A 19,731-nucleotide genomic window follows, 5' to 3' on the forward strand; every position below is an offset into this window, starting at 1 on the left:
TGTGGCAGTACTGTTGATATTTAAACTAGGTAGCTAGCTACACACACGGGTGGATTTGTCTGAGACCTTAAAGTAGTGGTTCCCCTTGCTCTGCAAGGGCTGTGGCTTTTGTGGAGCGATGGGTAACGATGCTTCGAGGATGACTGTTATTGATGTGTGCAGAGGGTCCCTGGTTCGCGTCCGGGTATGGGCGAGGGGACGGTATAAAGTTATACTGTTACATTGATGCTGTTGACCCGGATCACTGGTTGCTGTGGAAAAGGAGGTCAAAAGGGGGGTGAGTGTAACGGATGTGAAACGGCTAGCTAGTTAGCGGTGGTGCGCGCTAAATAGCGTTTCGATCGGTGACGTCACTTGCTCTGAGACCTTAAAGTAGTGGTTCCCCTTGCTCTGCAAGGGCTGTGGCTTTTGTGGAGCGATGGGTAACGATGCTTCGAGGATGACTGTTATTGATGTGTGCAGAGGGTCCCTGGTTCGCGTCCGGGTATGGGCGAGGGGACGGTATAAAGTTATACTGTTACATTGATGCTGTTGACCCGGATCACTGGTTGCTGTGGAAAAGGAGGTCAAAAGGGGGGTGAGTGTAACGGATGTGAAACGGCTAGCTAGTTAGCGGTGGTGCGCGCTAAATAGCGTTTCGATCGGTGACGTCACTTGCTCTGAGACCTTGAAGTAGTGGTTCCCCTTGCTCTGCAAGGGCTGTTTCTTTTGTGGAGCGTTGGGTAACGATGCTTTGTGGGTGACTGTTGTTGATGTGTGCAGAGGGTCCCTGGTTCGCGCCCGGGTATGGGCGAGGGGACGGTCTAAAGTTATACTGTTACACAGGCAGTGGCTCGGGTGGTTGTTGTCCTTGATGATCTTTTTGGCCTTCCTGTGACATCGGGTACTGTAGGTGTCTTGGAGAGCAGGTAGTTTGCCCCTGGTAATGCGTTTTGCAGACCGCACCACTCTCTGGACAGCCTTGCAGTTGCCATACCAGGCGTTGATACAACCCAACAGGATGCTCTCGATTGTGCACCTGTAAAAGTTTGTCAGGGTTTTAGGTGACAAGCCAAATTTCTTCAGCCTCCTGAGGTTGATGAGGCGCTGTTGCGCCTTCTTCACCACACTGTCTGTGTGGGTGGACCATTTCAGTTTGTCTGTGATGTGTATGCTGAGGAACTTAACTTTCCACCTTCTCCACTACTGTCCCAGAGGGGGGTGCTCCCTCTGTTGTTTCCTTTAGTCCACGTTCATCTCCTTTGTTTTGTTGATGTTGAGTGAGAGATGGTTTTCCTGATACCACACTCCGAATGCCTTCACCTCCTCCCTGTAGGCTGTCTCGTCGTTGTTGGTAATCAAGCCCACTACTGTTGTGTCGTCTACAAACTTGATGATTGAGTTGGAGGTGTGCGTGGCCATGCAGTAATGGGTGTACAGGGAGTACACGAGGGGGCTGAGCACGCACCCTTGTGGGGCCCCAGTGTTGAGGTTCAGCGAAGTGGAGATGTTTCCTACCTTCACCACCTGGGGGCGTCCAGTCAGAAAGTCCAGGACCCTATTGCACAGGGCGGGGTTGAGACCCAGGGCCTCCAGCTTAATGATGAGCTTGGAGGGTACTATGCTGTTGAATGCTGAGTTGTCGTCAATTAACAGCATTCTTACATAGGTATTCCTCTTGTCCAGATGGGATAGGGCAGTGTGATGGCGATTGCATCATCTGTGGACCTGTTGGCGCAGTATACAAACTGAAGTGGTCCTAGTGTGGCAGGTAAGGTGGAGGTGACATGCTTGACTAGTCTCTCAAAGCACTTCATGATGACAGAAGTGAGTGCTATGGGGCGGTAGTCATTTAGTTCAGTTATCTTTGCCTTCTTGGGTACAAGAACAATGGTGGCCATCTTGAAGCATGTGAGGACAGCAGACTGGGATAGGGAGCGATTGAATATGTCCGTAAACACTCCAGCCAGCTGGTCTGCGCATGCTCTGAGGATGCGGCTAGGGATGCCGTCTGGGCCAGCAGCCTTGCGAGGGTTAACACGTTTAAACGTCTCACTCACGTTGGCCACAGAGAGGGTGGGGGCGCAGTCCTTGTTAGCGGGCTGCGACGGTGGGACGGCATTATCCTCAAAGCGGGCAAAGGTGTTTTGTTTGTCTGGAAGCGAGACGTCGGTGTTCGTAACGTGGCTGTTTTTCTTTTTGTAGTCTGAATTCCTGTAGACCCTGCCATGTATTGGAATAAATGACCAAACTATAAAACTAGCTAGCCAGCTATGGGTAACTGTAGCTAGCTACCTGACAGGAGTGCTAGTTAGATACGCTAGTTTACTAGGTACATTAATAGCTTTAGGTTGGTTGTTTTTAAGCTCAACTTCAAGATTTCAACCAAGGACGTTGCCTCTCCGATCATCACTCTCTCTCGCTTAGGCAAGGGACATTTAAGGTACACTCGGATGTGACAATGTAAAATGTAATTCAAGGGTTGAGGGTTTAGGGCCAATGCCTGCGTTTCAAACTCAAAGTAGACAGCCCTTGAACCCTCAGCCCTCAGGGGAATTCCCGCGGACATATTTGTCATCAGTACAAAATGTATTTTTATTTGATTGAACTCTTATTTTACCATGGAGAGCTAACTGAGAATACGTTCTCATTTACAGTAACGACCTGGGGAATAGTTACAGGGGAGAGGATGGGGAATGAATGACCCAATTGTAAACTGGGGATGATTATGTGACCATGATTAGCCAAGCAAGGGAAGTTTGCAACGTAAGCCCCTCAGCCCTCGTTTTAATAGAGTTTGCGAGTGTACAATTATGTTCACTTCGGGGCCTGAAACGCCCCATAATTCAATTTGCGATGATTGTACATCCGCTAATAAAATTCTGCCAAAACGTAAAACCTCAATGTCAATATGGAGTCAACATACAAGTGTAAGTAAAAACTCATGTAAATAAGTTAGAAATTGTGCTACTAATGCACAAACACGTCTCATAAAAGTAATTATGTTTTTGTTTGGTTAACTTTTGGAAATTGTAGAAATAAAACATTGTCCTTCAGAAGTAGCTAGGCAGGCTAATGTTAGTTAGCTAATTAATTTGCTAGCTATCATACATTAGACGCATATTAATAATTATATAGTTAATATAAGTAGACATGCAATCATAATTGACTGTAGAGTATATAAAGCACCCACAAGCTTCCGGTGGCTGAAAAAACAATCATCGCGGGATGAACGAGTGACAAATTTCCTGGCAAGGGCGGTCCATTTAAAAATCATTCCTTCGTCCTTCGCCCCTTACCCTGCAAGTGTATACTCGTCAGACGTTATGGAACGTCACTAGAAGTGTCCACTTCATTTGAGGGCTGAGGGGATTGGGTGTGTCATTTTAGTGTTTGGAATGCTGCCAGTGTTTCTTGTTTCTGTTCTCGGTCAGTTTTTCACTTCTTAACCACGTCCGTCAACAATCACCCACAACGAAGATGGCGGCTTGCAGGGAGACGAGACGTAACTGGACAATTCACTGTGCATTTGCTGTGTTTATCTTGTTAGAACTATTTCCTCTCAACTGTATTTCGGCACCGCTGGAACCCGAAAACGGTATGTTTAATATTCACCATGAAGTTGCCATGGAATATTTATGTTTAGTTTTATGTTGGGAGTATTCCAACTCGAACTACACCTATATTTTCTCTGAAGAAACATAAAATAACATTAAAGTAAAATAAAAAAATCACCACATGAATTTAGTTTCAAAGTTAAAGTACTTAAAATAAATATAAGGTCAGGGGTTACAATTGTACAAACCTATGATAGCATTGTAAGAATAGTGTTTTTTGGTTGACTAATTCTAGAGATTAAATATTGGATTTAAAGTAAAACTATTGCATTTGGGGACAAATTTCATATACAATTTACGAGAGAATTAAGAAATTAAGGACAAATTCAGTCATTTCATTTGAATAATAACATATTACATCTTTCATTGTAAATACATGGGTCTTATTAATGAAATTAAAACTGTAAATACTTAACTCGCTCCAAATTAACTGGAGTCACACTCATAAATGTGTATAATAGTTTCCCCTTTATCACAGAAAAGGCATATGTCCTCTTAAGTCCATGCATTTAGACAAGTTAAGTTATTGCAAGGGTATATTTTGTGCAAGATTTAAAGTTAATTTATTTTACTTGATTTGATATAGAACATTTGAGGGAGCAACCAAGCTTTCTTCCATTCAATTTCAGTATATGCATTCTAGAAGAATTTCACTCTAGGAGAGATATTACTTTTAACTCCAAAAACAATCTTAATAATGTGTTATAACATGTATTATCCAGCAGGGGGCAACCTAACAAATTGTGCATCTATCTTGACACGTTCTCTGAAACACAGATGATATTTCATTGAGTACGTCCTTAAGGTATTGCTTTGCATGTAGAATTAAATTCTTTATTATGTACTGGTAGTTATGTTTCTATTAACTTTCTATAAGAGTATTTCCTCCTTTATCAAATAAATCAAGGACAAATATAATATTTCTTTCAAACCACTTAGGTAAGAACATGGACTTTTTTAACAACAATATCTTTGTTGTTCCACAGAAGTGCCTTGTGTGGGGAGAAGTTGTGAACATAATATTGTTTCCAGGCTAAAAGGGCTTGTTCATTAAATTTTGACAGTTTGATGGGTCATTTTGCTGGAGAATAGTTGCATTTCCACAAATTGAAGACTACCCAATTTCATAAAAATATGACAGGGAATGAAGTACCATATACATTCAGAGCTAAGTATACATCCTTTTTATCCAGTTTACTTGAAAGGTATTGTTATCAATAAAATCTAGCACTTCAAGCCCACCATCAGCTCTTTAGTTTGATATTAGACTTATTTTTTTTTATATATATTTTTTGAAAATAAAGTCTAGGGAAGTTTAATTGATATCCTTGCTGGTTTGATCAGCTCCAAATAGCGATAGAGCAGGGTAGACAACGTCAGACCCTCTGCTTTGGACAATAAAACCCTTCCAATAATAGAGGTCACGCAGGAACCAGTTATTAAAGAGGGAGTTCATTTTCTTTATTCTCTGAGAGAATTTGAGATGTTGATGGAAAATATGGTTTTTCGCCATGTGCACCCCTAAATATTTCACATTCTTTCACTGGAATATTCAACAGATTGGTCATTTGAGTTATGTATGGATAATATTTCGCATTTATTGAAGTTAAGATCCAGAGCAGAAGAGAATGATTTTATAATAAGTGCAATAGCAACTTGATCCTTGTCTTTTAGAAACCGAGCTGTATTGTCTGCTAATTTAGATTTGTATTTATTTTCCAAATATTGAAATACCCTTTTAATTCAGGGTTGTTTAAAATGCTAGTAGATAGTAATTCTACAACTAAAAGGAATAAGAAAGTGCAACCCTGGCATACACTATTTCAGCTATGTTGAATATGAAATATCTTAGATGTTTTACAGTCCCGAAACCGGAAGTGTACAACGTATGTTTTTGGAATTTGTGTTCAATTGTATCAAATGTTTACAAAATTTGAGGAATAAAATAATAGCCTTTGAGTAAATTGAATCAGCATAATCAAGTCTAAAGCTAACCTAATGTTACAGCTGATCTGGCGACCTTTCATGAAACCTGTTTGGGTTTCATTAATGAAGTGGTTTTGGCCCATATAAGTCTATTAGCATATGCAAATGTTTATAATATGTATTTAATAGGTCTCAAATGATGGTATTAAGGAAATAACCCCTTGTTTCATGGTAGTAATCATCACCGCTAGACATTCTAGGAACATGTTGAATACTGGTCCCTCTAAATGTCCCCAACAGTGTAAATAATATTCCACAGAAAGACCATCTGTTCCTTTGCCCTTCTTCATAGATTTAAGAGCATCTCTAATCTACTACAGAAAACTCATCTTCACATATGGACCTGAACTCATCAGAAATAATTGGAACATGATCATGGACATTTTCCATAAAATGTTCACATTCTACTAAAATTAGATGTATACAGATTTTCATAGAAAGAACACACAAAGCTAGAGATGATCTTGGGGGTCTTTACACAAGGTATATTTAATGTAGAAAGAGATTCTCTCCTAGTTCCTTTTTTCAAGAGCAAAAAAATAGCTTTTTTTTTCTAACCCTCAACCCATTTTTAGCTCTTTAGCTATAACTCAATGTACATTTGATCTGTTTCTTCCTCTGCTGTAAGGGTATCCCTTTCTAAAAGAACATGTCATTTATTAACTGTAATGGTGATGTCTTACTTTTGAATTGAAATATTTCTCAATTACTTTCAGGCTTTGGTTCTAAATTTGAATTGAACAAGTCTATGAACAAGTTCTTTATGCTGTGTTAAAAACTGGATAATTTAGGAGTGAATTATTATGTTTCCGGAATCCTCGAATGCCATTGGATTTTTCAGAACATTCTAACTTCAATAATATCATTTTATGATCAGTCAAAGGAGCATGTTTGACTTCTTGTACATACTGTAAAAGTGGGGGAGAAATGCTTTCTGGATCTGACCATCATTGACCTATTACACCAGGTGTATTCATTTAAGTTTGTGTTGAAGAAGGGCCATGGTTCAACCACGGTCAGTTTACTGCAAAATGAGGTGGTGTTACTATTCTGAGATCTTTGAGCTAGTCTAGGTGGAAATCTATCTAAAGAGTTATGAGGTGTTTCATTAAGTCTCCAGCTATTATAAGCCATGTATTTGTATACTTGTTTTGCAGCTCAGTAAGCTTATCAGCAAGATCCAAAAAGAAAGTCTTATTTCAGGTGTGAGAATCAAATAACATTTTATTTGTCACATACACACATTTAGCAGATGTTATTGTGGGTGTCGCAAAATGCTTGCTCCAACAGTGCAGTAATATCTAACAATTGTACACAATAAAACACGCATTATTTCGATTGGAGATTAATATCTTCCATATTTGGACACGACTTTGAAATATCACCTCTAAACTTATGAAACAATATCATAGTGCCAGCTGAGTGGTTAGACCCCTGACTAATAAGCAGTATTTCCCCATTGTGATTTCCAAAAACTAGAATCTGAATCGCAGGAGTGAGTCTCCTGGAGTAGAATGGAATCTACATTTCGTGTTTTGTAAACCCCTGGCGTTTGGAGATACAATATTTAGTGCATTGAATTCAAAACGTTGCCTAACCTGACAAATAAAACAATTACAGTGTAGTGATATGAATAACTAGTTGAACTACTAAGCTAGGTAGCTAGTAAGGAAACCTGCGTTTAGAGAGAACTGGACTACCCTAAACCGAGGTAGTTGTGATCAATCCGATGAACCCTTATTCACATTTACCAACCTGGTGATATAAAACAGAGTGAATATAAAAATAACAATCAACGTATTACTCGAGTAATTTAGCTAATTCAACGTTTTCAGTTGACTTAGAAAGAATAGGACGACATAGATTAAGTCAATGTAGCTATATACCTGAGCACAGTGTTTTCAAAACATTCAGTACACATGACATACACTTGACGTCTTGGCAATCGATCTTCTTTCCATCAATAAATGCAGAAGGGCTGCTGAAAGATGCTCTCTTCCCTTCTTCTCTTGCATTTTTTTACCACTGGGCAACGTTTTCCCCTTGCAGCAGCATCTTCTGGAGTGAGAGCCTCTGATGTGTAGTTTATTCTCCATGAGAAGCCTGGACTCGTTGGCTTCTTTCCGACAACATTGTAGATTCTTGTTGTGAACCGCATGATGGTTGTCTGTGGAGATCCGTCATCCCTTCACTTTCCCAGGCAGTGCACTACGTCGATGATGTCCGGGAGCTTGTCTCGAATCCTGGGTGCTATTTTGCTGAGGATGTCGATGAAAACGCTCTATGTTCTTCCCGTCTTCTTCTCGCACCCCATGCAGTGTAAGGTTCCATCTCTGGCTGTGGCGCTGGACTTCCATGACATTCTGTCGCAGTTGGAGATTTCACCTATTGCAGTTTCTGTATTTCAGCTTCCATTGTCAGCATTTTTTTTTGCTGTGGGTTGACACCTGATTGAGGAGCTGCTGCACAGTGGCTGAGAGCGACACCATTGATTTGAAAATAGTCTGTCTTTTCAATGATGGCCAGTTTCTCAAAGATGGCCTTGAATGTCAGGGTTGGCAGAACAATTTGACTGCCCTGTATTTGGTAGGAGGGCACTTACTCTGCATCGGTGGCAGTGGTGAAAATAAGGATTCTTTTGCCATGAGTTCTGGAAAGTCTTCACGTGGGTTGCATGCTTTTGTTTCACTGCTAGCATCTGAGGGGGCAAACTACCTAACCTCCAAGACCGCTACAGCACCCGATGCCACGAAGGCCAAAAAGATAATCAAGGACAACAACCACCCGAGCCACTGCCTGTTCACCCCGCTACCATCCAGAAGGTGAGGTCAGTACAGGTGCATCAAAGCTGGGACCGAGAGACTCAATAACAGCTTCGATCTCAAGGCCATCAGACTGCTAAACAGCCATCACTAACTCAGAGAGGCTGCTGCCTACATAGACTCATATCACTGGCCACTTTAATAAATGGACCACTAGTCACTTTAATAAGAACATATCTTACATTACTCATCTCATATGTATATACTGTACCCTATACCATCTATTGCACCTTGCCTATGCTGCTTGGCCATCCATATATTTACATATTCTTATTCCATCCCTTGAGTCGTATGTGTGTGTGTGTGTATAAGGTAGTTGTTGGGGAATTGTTAGATATTACTGCACTGTCAGACCTAGAAGAACAAGCATTTCGCTCCACTCGCATTAACATCTGCTAAACGTGTATGTGACCAATAAAATTTGATTTGAGGTGATAAGCATCTGTTCAGCCATGCCTTGCCTTTTTCAGTTTCTTCTGCCCATGTAGTAGTGTGATCTCAGTGTTTTCCAATCACCTTCTGTTACTTCATATAAGTAATCATTGATTATTGATCATAATCTTCCTAGTTTATTGGGACATACGTTCAAATACACCCGATCAAAGTGATGCCATCTTGGGCCATCTCCACTCGGGCCTCTTTCAAGAGCTCTGAACATCACTGACGTCATGATTTGACCTCTTATTTTCCAGGAACTGGTGATAAAAACAAGGTCAAATCATTACATCAGTATTAGAGGTGCATGGGTAAAATCACTGGGCAAGCCAAGGCAGTAAAAAAGCCATAGTACAACCTATGTTGTGATGTTTGCTAAATAACTTGGTCCATACGCCACCGTGATAAACAAAAAGGATCTGACAACAAAGACAAGTCACACAGTGGTTGAATAAATACAAGTTTTTTGTTTTATCACAAAACCCGAGAGCAACATCTGACAGGTGACGTCCACAAAGTAAGTATTGCATGTAACAAACAGTTATTTGGCCTGCAGCATGGTCAAGCAAGTTATTTTTGACAATTTACTAAACTACTGATTTACAATCATGGCGTTATGTCAAGTCAGCACAAAGACAACAGGAGCAATGCGTCTGCTATTCCAGCACCATTTCAACTTTAAACATGATCAGATCAACAAGGCTATATATGCTTACTTTAATACACTGAAAAAACATAAAGATATAAACAATTTAGTCCAATCAATGTTGCTAAATATCATGTGGCTGTTCCAAGGTACTGTGCTAGGACAACCCACAGTTGCGCTAAGCTTGCATCAATCAATCAAATGCTACTGCATCAACATGTCATACTCTTGTTCCAGACCGCATCGGATACAAAGACTACACATACTGAGACAGGGGTGCTGTTTCCCTCCCTTGCATGATTTCTCTGGTTATAGTCAGCTACTTCCAAATTGACAGAAAATGAAGGAAACACATATTTGGGGAAGCCTGACTTCCCCTTGGCATCCATGAATACAGGACACTGGACTTCAGTTATCTTCAGGTTAGAAATCAGCTGTACAAAGATGCCAGTTTCCAATTTGGAGTTCTGATTTGGATAACTGTTAAATTATCCCCCCCCCCTTCAATTATCTAAACACATTAACGTTTTTACATATGTTGTAGCTTGGACCCTAATTTACATAATCTTGAGGTTTATGTGCGTTGTGCCCACCATTGGTTAACACAGCATACTCTTGAATACAGGGTGGGTGTCATTTCAAAAATAGAAATATAATGCAGACCACTGCAATTTAGTTGGTACACTTTAAATTGAAAATTTTAAATTACTACCACAAGAATGACCGTTAAATGAAAGTTTCTTTATTTCTATTATTTGAATCGATTTCTTATGGCATACTGAAAGTGTAATTTAAAGGTAGACTCTACGAAATGACGTTGCCATGAGCAGCACTGCAGATATTGCGATAAGCGAGATGCAAGACTCGGCAGATTGCTGAATGTGCACACAAGCAATGTCTCTGCTGTAACAAAGAAGTTTGATCTTGACGTCAAGCCATTAATCTAGAAAGTTAGCAAACCAAATGCATAGCTGGAGCCCTGAGCTGGATATAGTTTATTTGACATCTTAGATTTGTTATATTTAACTTATAGCTAATAAGCAGTGCCGTAGCATGCAGCTACGTGCCCCCAACCGCACCCAAAAAACAGAATTGAAAATCATACTGTCGGTATTTCGAAATAGATCCTTTATACCGTATAACGGGGTATCGCCCAAGCCTAGTTCATGGTTATTTTCAACCTCTCCTTGTCCCAGTCTTTAATCTCCACATGTCTTCATTCCTGTTCCCAAGATCTCTAATGCTTCATGTCACACTGACTACCGGCCTTTATCACTCACATCTAGAATCATTAAGTGATTTTTGAAAGTTTGGTTATGGCACACATCAACTCCATCATCCCAGACATCCTAGAACCCCTCCAATTTGCATACCGATCCATCGACAATGCAATCTCAATTGCACTCCACACTGCCCTCATCCACCTAGATAAGAGGAATACCTGTGACAATCCCAGGTAGCCGATAGCACCTTAATTGAGGAGGACAGGGTCATAGTAATGGCTGGAATGGAATAAAATTGAGCATGCCCCCATCCACACCGAAGGGGCTGCGGTGGAGTGTGTCAAGAGCTTCAAGTTCCTCGGTGTCAAATCACTAACGCGCACAGTTGTGAAGGTGGAAAAGGTTTGGTGTGGGTTCTCAATCACTGATGTTCTACAGCTGTACCATTTGAGAGCATCTTGACTTGCTTCATCACTGCTTATTATGGCAACAGCACCGCCCTCGATTGCGTGGTGCTACAGAGGTTGGTGCGGACAGCCCAGTACATTATTGGGGCCGAATTGAGACTGCTAAATAGCTAACAAAATGTCTACATGGACTGAGTTGACCATTTTATTTTTGCACCCTCACCGGACTCTACACTGACACCACACACAACATGCACACATTTATACTGCCTGCACACACACTCCCATACAATCAACATATGTTGCTGATACTCGGTTTATCATATCCTGATGCCTAGTCACCTTACCCCTATACATATCTACCTTTATCACTCCAGTATCCCTGCACATTGTAAATATGGTATTGGCACTGACCCTGTATATAGGCTAGCTTACTTCTCGTGTTCTTATTTCCTTTATTTCTCATGTGTTTTTGTTCTACCTTTTTTATTTTTAGTGCTACATAGATATTGATTACTGCATTGTTGGGTTTCGAACTAGCAAGAAAGGGATTTCACTGTACTTGTGCACGTGCCATTAACTTGAATCCCAGCTACAGAGAGGTAGTTGGCTAGCTAGTAGCACAATGGATTAGTGTTTAGAATAGTCACTATAGATTACTCTCTTCGGTGTTGGCGAGCTAGCCTGTGTGCGCCTTGAGGGTCCTGGACTCTAATTTCAGGTGTGAGAAAAAGAGGGACTGTGACCAGGTGTCCCTCACCATATATCTGAAATAATAATACGCATCCGTGTCAGTGAAATAGTGTCACTGTTTTCTAAAATAAGAGGCTACACAAGGCTAGACATTTCCAACAAGGAAATTTCAACAAGGGTATGACATTATCTAAGACAGGCCTATAGCTAGTTTTCTAAGTTTCTGGGGTTCTGTCTGCACAAGATTTTAATGTCTGTTTGACCTGACAATGCTGTATTAGAGATTGATATAAAGCTTGTCTTCATGGGAATACTTAAATATATATATATTTTTAACTAGGCAAATTCTTATTTACAATGACAGCCAACCCCCCAAACGACACGCCGCCCTATAGAACTCCCAATCACGGCCAGTTGTGACATAACCTGGGAACGAACCAGGGTATGTAGTGATGCCTCTAGCGCTGCAATGCAGTGCCTTAGACCGTTGCGCCACTCAGGAGGCCAGGAATACTTTTCCAATAGCTTCCTTATTGCCTTCTAAAAGTGACTTACAAAAATCATATTTTGAGAAGAGATCACAGTTTGCTAACATCTCTGGCCTTATCGTCTCATATAGCCAGTCTATGTTCCCTTTGTGTGCCATAGCCGAACTGTTCAGAGTTCCTCTTAGGAGCATTGCTTGATGCCACATTCAGGGAAAGCGAACCCATGTGGCCTGTTTTTACAGGCATCCAAATGGATATTGGATAGCATGCAATGTCAATAAGTGTTCTTCTCTGTGAGAAATCTAACAGTAGCCCATACACTGTGTGAGGAGATGCTGGGATTGCCCCAGAGTTTCTTGAGTTACAGAAAGAAAGGTGTCGTCCTACACCGGTGTTCAACGTCCTACACCGGTGTTCAACGTCCTACACCGGTGTTTAACGTCCTACACCGGTGTTTAACGTGTGAGGAGAACAGTATTTCTGATGTAGACGTAGGAGAGATTGATGAGACATTGCAAGAGGGAAGAAATCGTTAGACTTGGGAACATTTCAGTAGACAACATGTTGCGTATTATTGGGATGTCCCTCCCTTTACAAAGCCTGACGGAGGATAATTTCCAGTCATTTTACTATTTAGAGTTTGTTTTAGTCGCAAATGAATGTGTAAGGCGATCGTTGCGACAAAGGCCTCCCTTTTTATTAAATATTTATGCTGGCAGTAGCCTCAGGAATGAATACTCCCTTCATGGGGACCGCTAAGGGCTCAATTCCTCTGACTTTCCACACCCAGCCAGCTTAACCCTCAGCTTGGACGACGCCTATAAAAGTCCCAGGAGTAAAAAAAAACATGTTGACTCTAGTTGAATCGTGTCATTGATTGAGATGGAAGGTGCTAGAACAAACATCCCCCTCATTAGAAGCCCAACTGAACATCTTGTACACTTGACCTGCATATAAATTAAGCTGGTATTTACTGTACATGCTGTACACTGCACATTTATACAGTGAGAAATGTATACTGAAACTTGGAGGGCAAAGAAACTAACGGTAGGTTCTCATGCAAAGTGATGGTGCAATGACAACCATTGCAGGTCAGACACAGAATGATAAGATGTGTGTCGTGTAAAATTTGATTAGGCCTATTTCACCTGGCTACATTGTTCCAAATGTTCAATTAAATGCGGTGATTGTTTTCAATTCCCATTTCTCTCATTTCCAGATTCAGTTGAGGTTCAACCACCTCTGAATCCAGGAGTTGTTGGTTTGGATCACTCCTTGCCTTTGGCAACCGTCAGCACTGGTACAACAGACAGCAAGGCAGACACCGTAACCAATGACAAAGCTAGAACATCTATCGATGTTGATACAACAGCAGTCACTAAGGCTGTAACATCAGACCTAAAGGATGCTGCTGCTACACCCAATGAGAGTGCTACGCCTATCAAAGACGCTACCACACCCATCAAGGATGCTACCACACCTTTAGAAGATGCTACTACACCCATCAAGGATGCTACCACACTCATCAAGGATGCACCCATTGATGGCGTTACAGCATATGTCGCACTGGCCACCAAAGGGGAGGTTATAGCTGAATCCCCTGCCATTATTAATAAAACAACTGTTGGCAAGGAAGCAGGACGGACTACTCAAGAACTACTTCCCAATCCCACTGATGCAGATGCTGCTGCCACCTTTACCATGGCTGCAGATCCAGCCATCAGCACCATCACATCCAAGCCCACCCTGGAGAAACCAAGCTCTGCCTCCAACACCAAGCTTGTCGGTCACATGAACCCTACAGAGGATGATCAAGAGGACAATCTAGAGTCCCAGGCAGAGACTGACGTGTACGACAGAGAAAATGACGACGACGTCGATGACGGCGACTATGACCTGGGGCCAGCAGTTAAGGCTCCTCTGAACTTCGACGAGGAGGATGACATCATGGTGGACGCAGACGATGAACCGGTGGTGCTCAGACCAGCAGTGAATGCTGGGAAGATAGACGTGCGTATGATGGACACCAACATCTACACCATCCAGGATGAGGACTCGCACTTCTTCTTCCACTTGGTCATCCTGGCCTTCCTGGTGGCCATCGTATACATCACCTACCACAACAAGAGGAAGGTAAGCAGAGGAAGAATACTTTATTAGTCCATTCAAGACCGTTGTATTCTGCTGTACTGAACCTCATCTTCAACAAAAATATAAATGCAACATGCAACAATTTAAGATTTTACTGTGTTACAGTTCATATAAGGAATTCATTAGACCCTGAACTATGGATTTCACATGACTGGGAATACACATTTATCTGTTGGTCACATACCTTAAATAAAAAGGGTAGGGGTGTGGATCAGAAAATCAGTCAGTATTTGGTGTGACCACCATTTGCCTCATGCAGTGCAACATCTCCTTCACACAGAGTTGATCAGGCTGTTGATTGTGGCCTATGGAATGTTGGCCCACTCCTATTCGATGGCTGTGCCAAGTTGCTGGATATTAGTGTGAACTGGTACACGCTTTTGTACACGTCAATCCAGAGCATCTCAAACATGCTCATTGGGTGACATGTATGAGTATGTAGGCCATGGAAGATCTGGGACATTTTTCAGTTTCTAGGACTTGTGTACATACCGTGCAACATGTACTGAGTTTTGTCCTCATCAATCTACACACAACAATCATCCTGATAGCGCTTAGTGCGGTTACTTTTTGGTCTGTATGTATGAAGCATTCTAGAGTAGTTCTAATTTAGGATAATTTTTCCCTTTTTAGAGTATGATTACATGGATAGAGAGGGCCTGAGCCTAGATCAGCTCTGCAACTCAGACTCTTTATGAATACTGGTTTAGGTTACCATTTAAAAAAGGTTAAAGGTCAATTTGAATATCCCCCTCTCTCCAGATCTTCCTCCTGGCCCAGAGTCGGCGCTGGAGGGACGGCCTGTGCTCTCGCAACAATGTGGAGTACCATCGGCTGGACCAGAATGTCAACGACGCCATGCCTTCCCTCAAGATGACTCAAGATTACATTTTCTGAGCAGAGAAGGAAGGCGAAAAGACTGACCTGAATTGAACAAACCTGTTTCCGGCTGCATTGTTGACATGCTCGCTTGCTCACAAGCTTGCCCCACTTCCTCTTGCTTCAGGACAATCCTGGACAGGAGGGAGTTTGATGGTACTTCATCTCTGTAATCGATAACCTACACGTTTTCAATGTTCATCCAAGTACGTTGGAAATATTACTTTGTTTTGTTAACCATACTCTGAGTTTTGAAATGATTTATTTGGGTGACAATTACACTGGTCTATATGAAAAACATTCCACCATGTTTAAGCCTTACTGTCCTTAATATAGTTTTGCTCTCCTTTTTTTTTGCAGATTACACACACAGAAAATTTGGATGTATAGATTGTCAGAATCAATATCAAGATAAATATGTTGTGATATTTTGCTTGTTAGTAACTAGTTTGCCTAGCAATGAAGGAAGGCTATTTGTATTTATTAGCCACAAAGCATTTGTAGTTGTAGAAGTTCATATTGTAGGAATACAGTATACTACACCAGTGTTTCCCAAATCCTGTCCTCCAGTACCCCCCCAAAAACATATTTTTGTTATGGCCCCGGACAAGCACACCTGGTTTCTACTTGGGGGGTACTGGAGGACTGGAGTTGGAAAACTATACTACAATTATAGACCTTAATAAAAAATGCAGATTTTTTTTTTTTTTTACAGCAATACTGACAATTATTTATGTTGTGGTTCTTTCTTACGCTAAATCCATCCTCCCTTGACTTTTGTAGACATGCGTGAACACACCACCACATTGATATGGTGGCAGTTATTCCTTGTAATTGTATTTTTCCATAATCTGGCATTGTACTGGTCTTAACACTTTGCTCAGATTGCTATACACTTATCCCAGGACTGGTCCTCCTTTCTATTTGTTAGGTCCTTCATTCTTCTCTTTTTATCAGAAATCTGCACTCTTCATGTGGCCTAATGTGCATGTAAAGCACCACTTGGACACCGATTACCTTAGATCAATCAGTTCTCTGTCCCCGCTCTGGGGGCATGTACATCCCAAATGGCACCCTATTCCTTATGTAGTGCACTACTTTTGACCAGGGCCCTATGGCTTTGGTCAAAAGTAGTGCACTGTGTAGGGAATGGGTTACCATTTGGGACGTAGACTCAGTCTGGAGGAAACGATAACCACCGTTGCTCACTCGTCATTACCTTAACGAGCCTTCAGTTCTAATGCCATTATCCTGTGACATGAATCCAGAATTATCAATTCTCATGCACTTGTCAATCGCTGTTAAATTTCCACTGTCTTTTCAGTACAGAGAAGAAGCATTAGCCTGAGTGCCAGTCCGTTTATGCTAACGTGCCAACTTGTCACTCATTGTCATGACGAGCATGTTTGCCTTGACAATGAGCGATGGCATTGGAAAGGGCACAAAGGCTGCGTCTACACAAGCAGCCTAATTCTGATATTTTTTCCACTAATTGGTCTTTACACCAATTACATCAGATCTTTTTCAGAGCTGATCTGATTTGTTAAAAGGCCAATTTAATCAACAAAATATCAGATTTGGGCTTCCCGTGTAAACAGCCTAAATCTGGGACGAGGCTAAAACATTGTAAATAGGTGGTGGATTTCAGCTCTGTCAGGAGCTGTGCGCACTCTGGTGTCACGACAATCGCTAAAGCATGAGATGGAGATGTCATGCATGGAACAGATACGGTGTTGTGTAGCTTTCATATAGCATGTGGTGGATGAACACTGCTTTTGCAATCAACTGTAGAGATTCTATAAAACACAATTGTATATGGGTCCCTTTTTGTCTCTTGGTAATGCTTCATTTGCTACTAAATAAATGTTAATCTGTTTCTAATTGAATTTCTCCACAGCAGGTTGTAAGAGTCATCAAAAAGTTAGTTGTATTCATCGTGAAGAGAAATTAATGCTTTTTATTTTTACATTTTAGTCATTTAGCAGACGATCTCGCCCAGATTGAAAGCTCCATGCTCGACTAACTGAGCCACACGGGAATTAATGTATGTGGAAATGAGCCTGTCATGACCACATGACTTTACAGTAACTGCTAAATCATTCCATTGCTAAAGTTGTCTTGCATGATGACAGAAATATACTTCGCTCTGAGTTATACGGGTCGTATCTTTGTTCGTTGATTTATGCCAGCTCCCTAGTGAGTAATCCTGAATCCTAAACGGTGTCAATGGCAGGGGTGGGAAATTCCAGTCCTTGGGGTGAGATTGGTGTCACACCTGACTCCAATAATCACCTAATCATCTTCAGTTTAGAATGCAATTTGATTAAGCAGCTGTGTTTGGTAGGGATGTGTGACACCAATCGGGCCCTCCAGGACTGGGTTTGCCCACCCCTGGTCAATGGCATTATGACCTTTCATGGTTCTGCATGGAGCTGCAGTTAGCCTATTGGTTAGAGCATGTCAAACTCATTCCATGGAGGGCCTACTGTCTGCAGGTTTTTGCTTCTCCCTTAAGGTCTTAATTAAGGTCACTGATTAGTAAGGAACTCCTCTCACCTGTTTGTCTATGTTTTAAATTAAAGGAAAAAACTAAAACCTGCAGCCATGGCCCTGCATGGAATGAGTTTGACACCCCTATGTTAGAGCGTTGGGTTAGTAACCGAAAGGTTGCTGGATGAGTACCTGAGCCGACAAGGTGAAAACTATATATGCCCATGAGCAAGGCACCTACAGTAACCCTAATTTGCTCCAGGGGTCCCTTACTACTATGGCTGATCCTGTAAAACAACACACACTGGATGTGTGCAGTGAAATGTATGTGATGATGAAACACATTCAAACATTTTTTATTAACTGAATGATGACATTACTGAGTTGATATGAGTTGGGTCCTGTGGGTAGGTCTTGAGGGAGGTAAAGGGCCTGTTCTACAGATAGACATGAGGCTGGAGTTGGTCACATCACCACTGGATGGCAGTAGAGGCACAACTCAGTGATGAGCAGACTAAACAGCACCTACGCTTGAGAACATTCAAAAGGGCACTTCTGGGAAGCTTCCAACTTAAGTAAAAGAAAATAACTTGGTAACTGTTTTAGCTTGAATGGATATGCCTATCATCCTAAAACCTGGCAAGCACAGAGTAGGCTAATTAATAACCGTGTAAGTAAGTAGAATGTACTTAATTATTTACATGGTTGATTTCATGAACCCTCAATGCTGTCAATTGAAGTGAAACCAAAGATTCCATTGCTTCACAAAAGCACATGATAGTGGGTAAATAAAAAAACAAATTGGCAAAGCGTTGACAGAAGGTAAACCCAAATCTGCAGTGATATTGATAACATGGGATGCCAAGGTCATGCAGGATGGTTGATTAAGGCTGATATTGGGCATTTTTGTTTTGTTATTTTGGTCTGCAGTCGGTAGGTGGGTGTTTCACCTACGGGGGGCTCCCCATGCTGATAGGTCAATATATGGACTGGAAACCGGGGGGCAAGCCTCCCTCCGCAGATAGATAAAACAACTGGAATACAGCCAATGCTTATCAAAGCACACATATCAGATGTATATGTTTTGGCTGTTGCTTTATCTTCCCAGGGAGGTCAAGGTGTGCCTCATTGACAAGCTAGCTAGGTGTCAGGGCCTGTTGGAGGAAGGTTGCTGTTGTAGGCAATAGTTAGGATATATTATATTTTCATGGATGCTGTGTTTCTGGATGCAGGCCCTGCCCAGGAACATGAGGAAAACACAAAGAACAATGATTTGAGGGCCAGTCCGATTTGAGGGCCAATGTGATTTTCTGAATTTTTTCCCCTCATTTTGTCTGTCATAGTTGAAGTGTACCTATGATGAAAATTACAGGCCTCTCAACTTTTTAAGTGGGAGAACTTGCACAATTGGTGGCTGACTAAATACTTTTTTTGCCCCACTGTATATGGATCTCTCTCCAACAGTAACCAGTTAATTGAATACAGAAATGTGTGTTAGATACCAAACATTGATGCAATAGCGTTATTCTATCAGAAACTTGTCCCCTGAGGAGAACTCTAATGCTATTTATATGGGTGTATGGTCTCTGGTAACTTGTCAGTACAGGGTGAACTCTAAACTACTCTATTAAAAGGGGCTTTATTGTCTTTAGGAACTCTGCCTTATTTGCATTAGGTCTCCTTTAGACCTTTAGCTGCTGTGACATCCTGTGGAGATTGGGCCTGGCAGATCAGGTTACTGTAACTTGGTATCGTTTGAAGGGTCAATGGTGGTAGGTTTAGGTTTGAAAGTGTCACCTTGTGTTATGAATGGAATTAAGTGCCTTTGTTCAGTCTCTTATCCTGTCCATGGAGCACGGTTGTATGATCACTATGGAGAATGATTGTATGATTACCACGGAGAATGGTTGTATGA

At 41.5% G+C, this 19,731-nt stretch overlaps 1 protein-coding gene across 1 annotated transcript; it reads left to right on the plus strand.

Moving 5' to 3' along the window:
* The first annotated feature begins 3,071 nt into the window (after positions 1 to 3,071).
* Positions 3,072 to 17,202, plus strand: LOC115136187 (keratinocyte-associated transmembrane protein 2-like). Its single transcript, XM_029671726.2, has 3 exons — positions 3,072 to 3,577; positions 13,516 to 14,429; positions 15,210 to 17,202. Exons 1-3 carry the CDS (start codon positions 3,460 to 3,462, stop codon positions 15,342 to 15,344), a joined length of 1,167 nt encoding a protein of 388 aa, XP_029527586.1. The 5' UTR covers positions 3,072 to 3,459; the 3' UTR covers positions 15,345 to 17,202.
* The last annotated feature ends 2,529 nt before the right edge of the window (positions 17,203 to 19,731 follow it).

This window comes from Oncorhynchus nerka, linkage group LG10 (assembly GCF_034236695.1).
Source record: "Oncorhynchus nerka isolate Pitt River linkage group LG10, Oner_Uvic_2.0, whole genome shotgun sequence".
NCBI classification, from domain to species: domain Eukaryota; kingdom Metazoa; phylum Chordata; class Actinopteri; order Salmoniformes; family Salmonidae; genus Oncorhynchus; species Oncorhynchus nerka.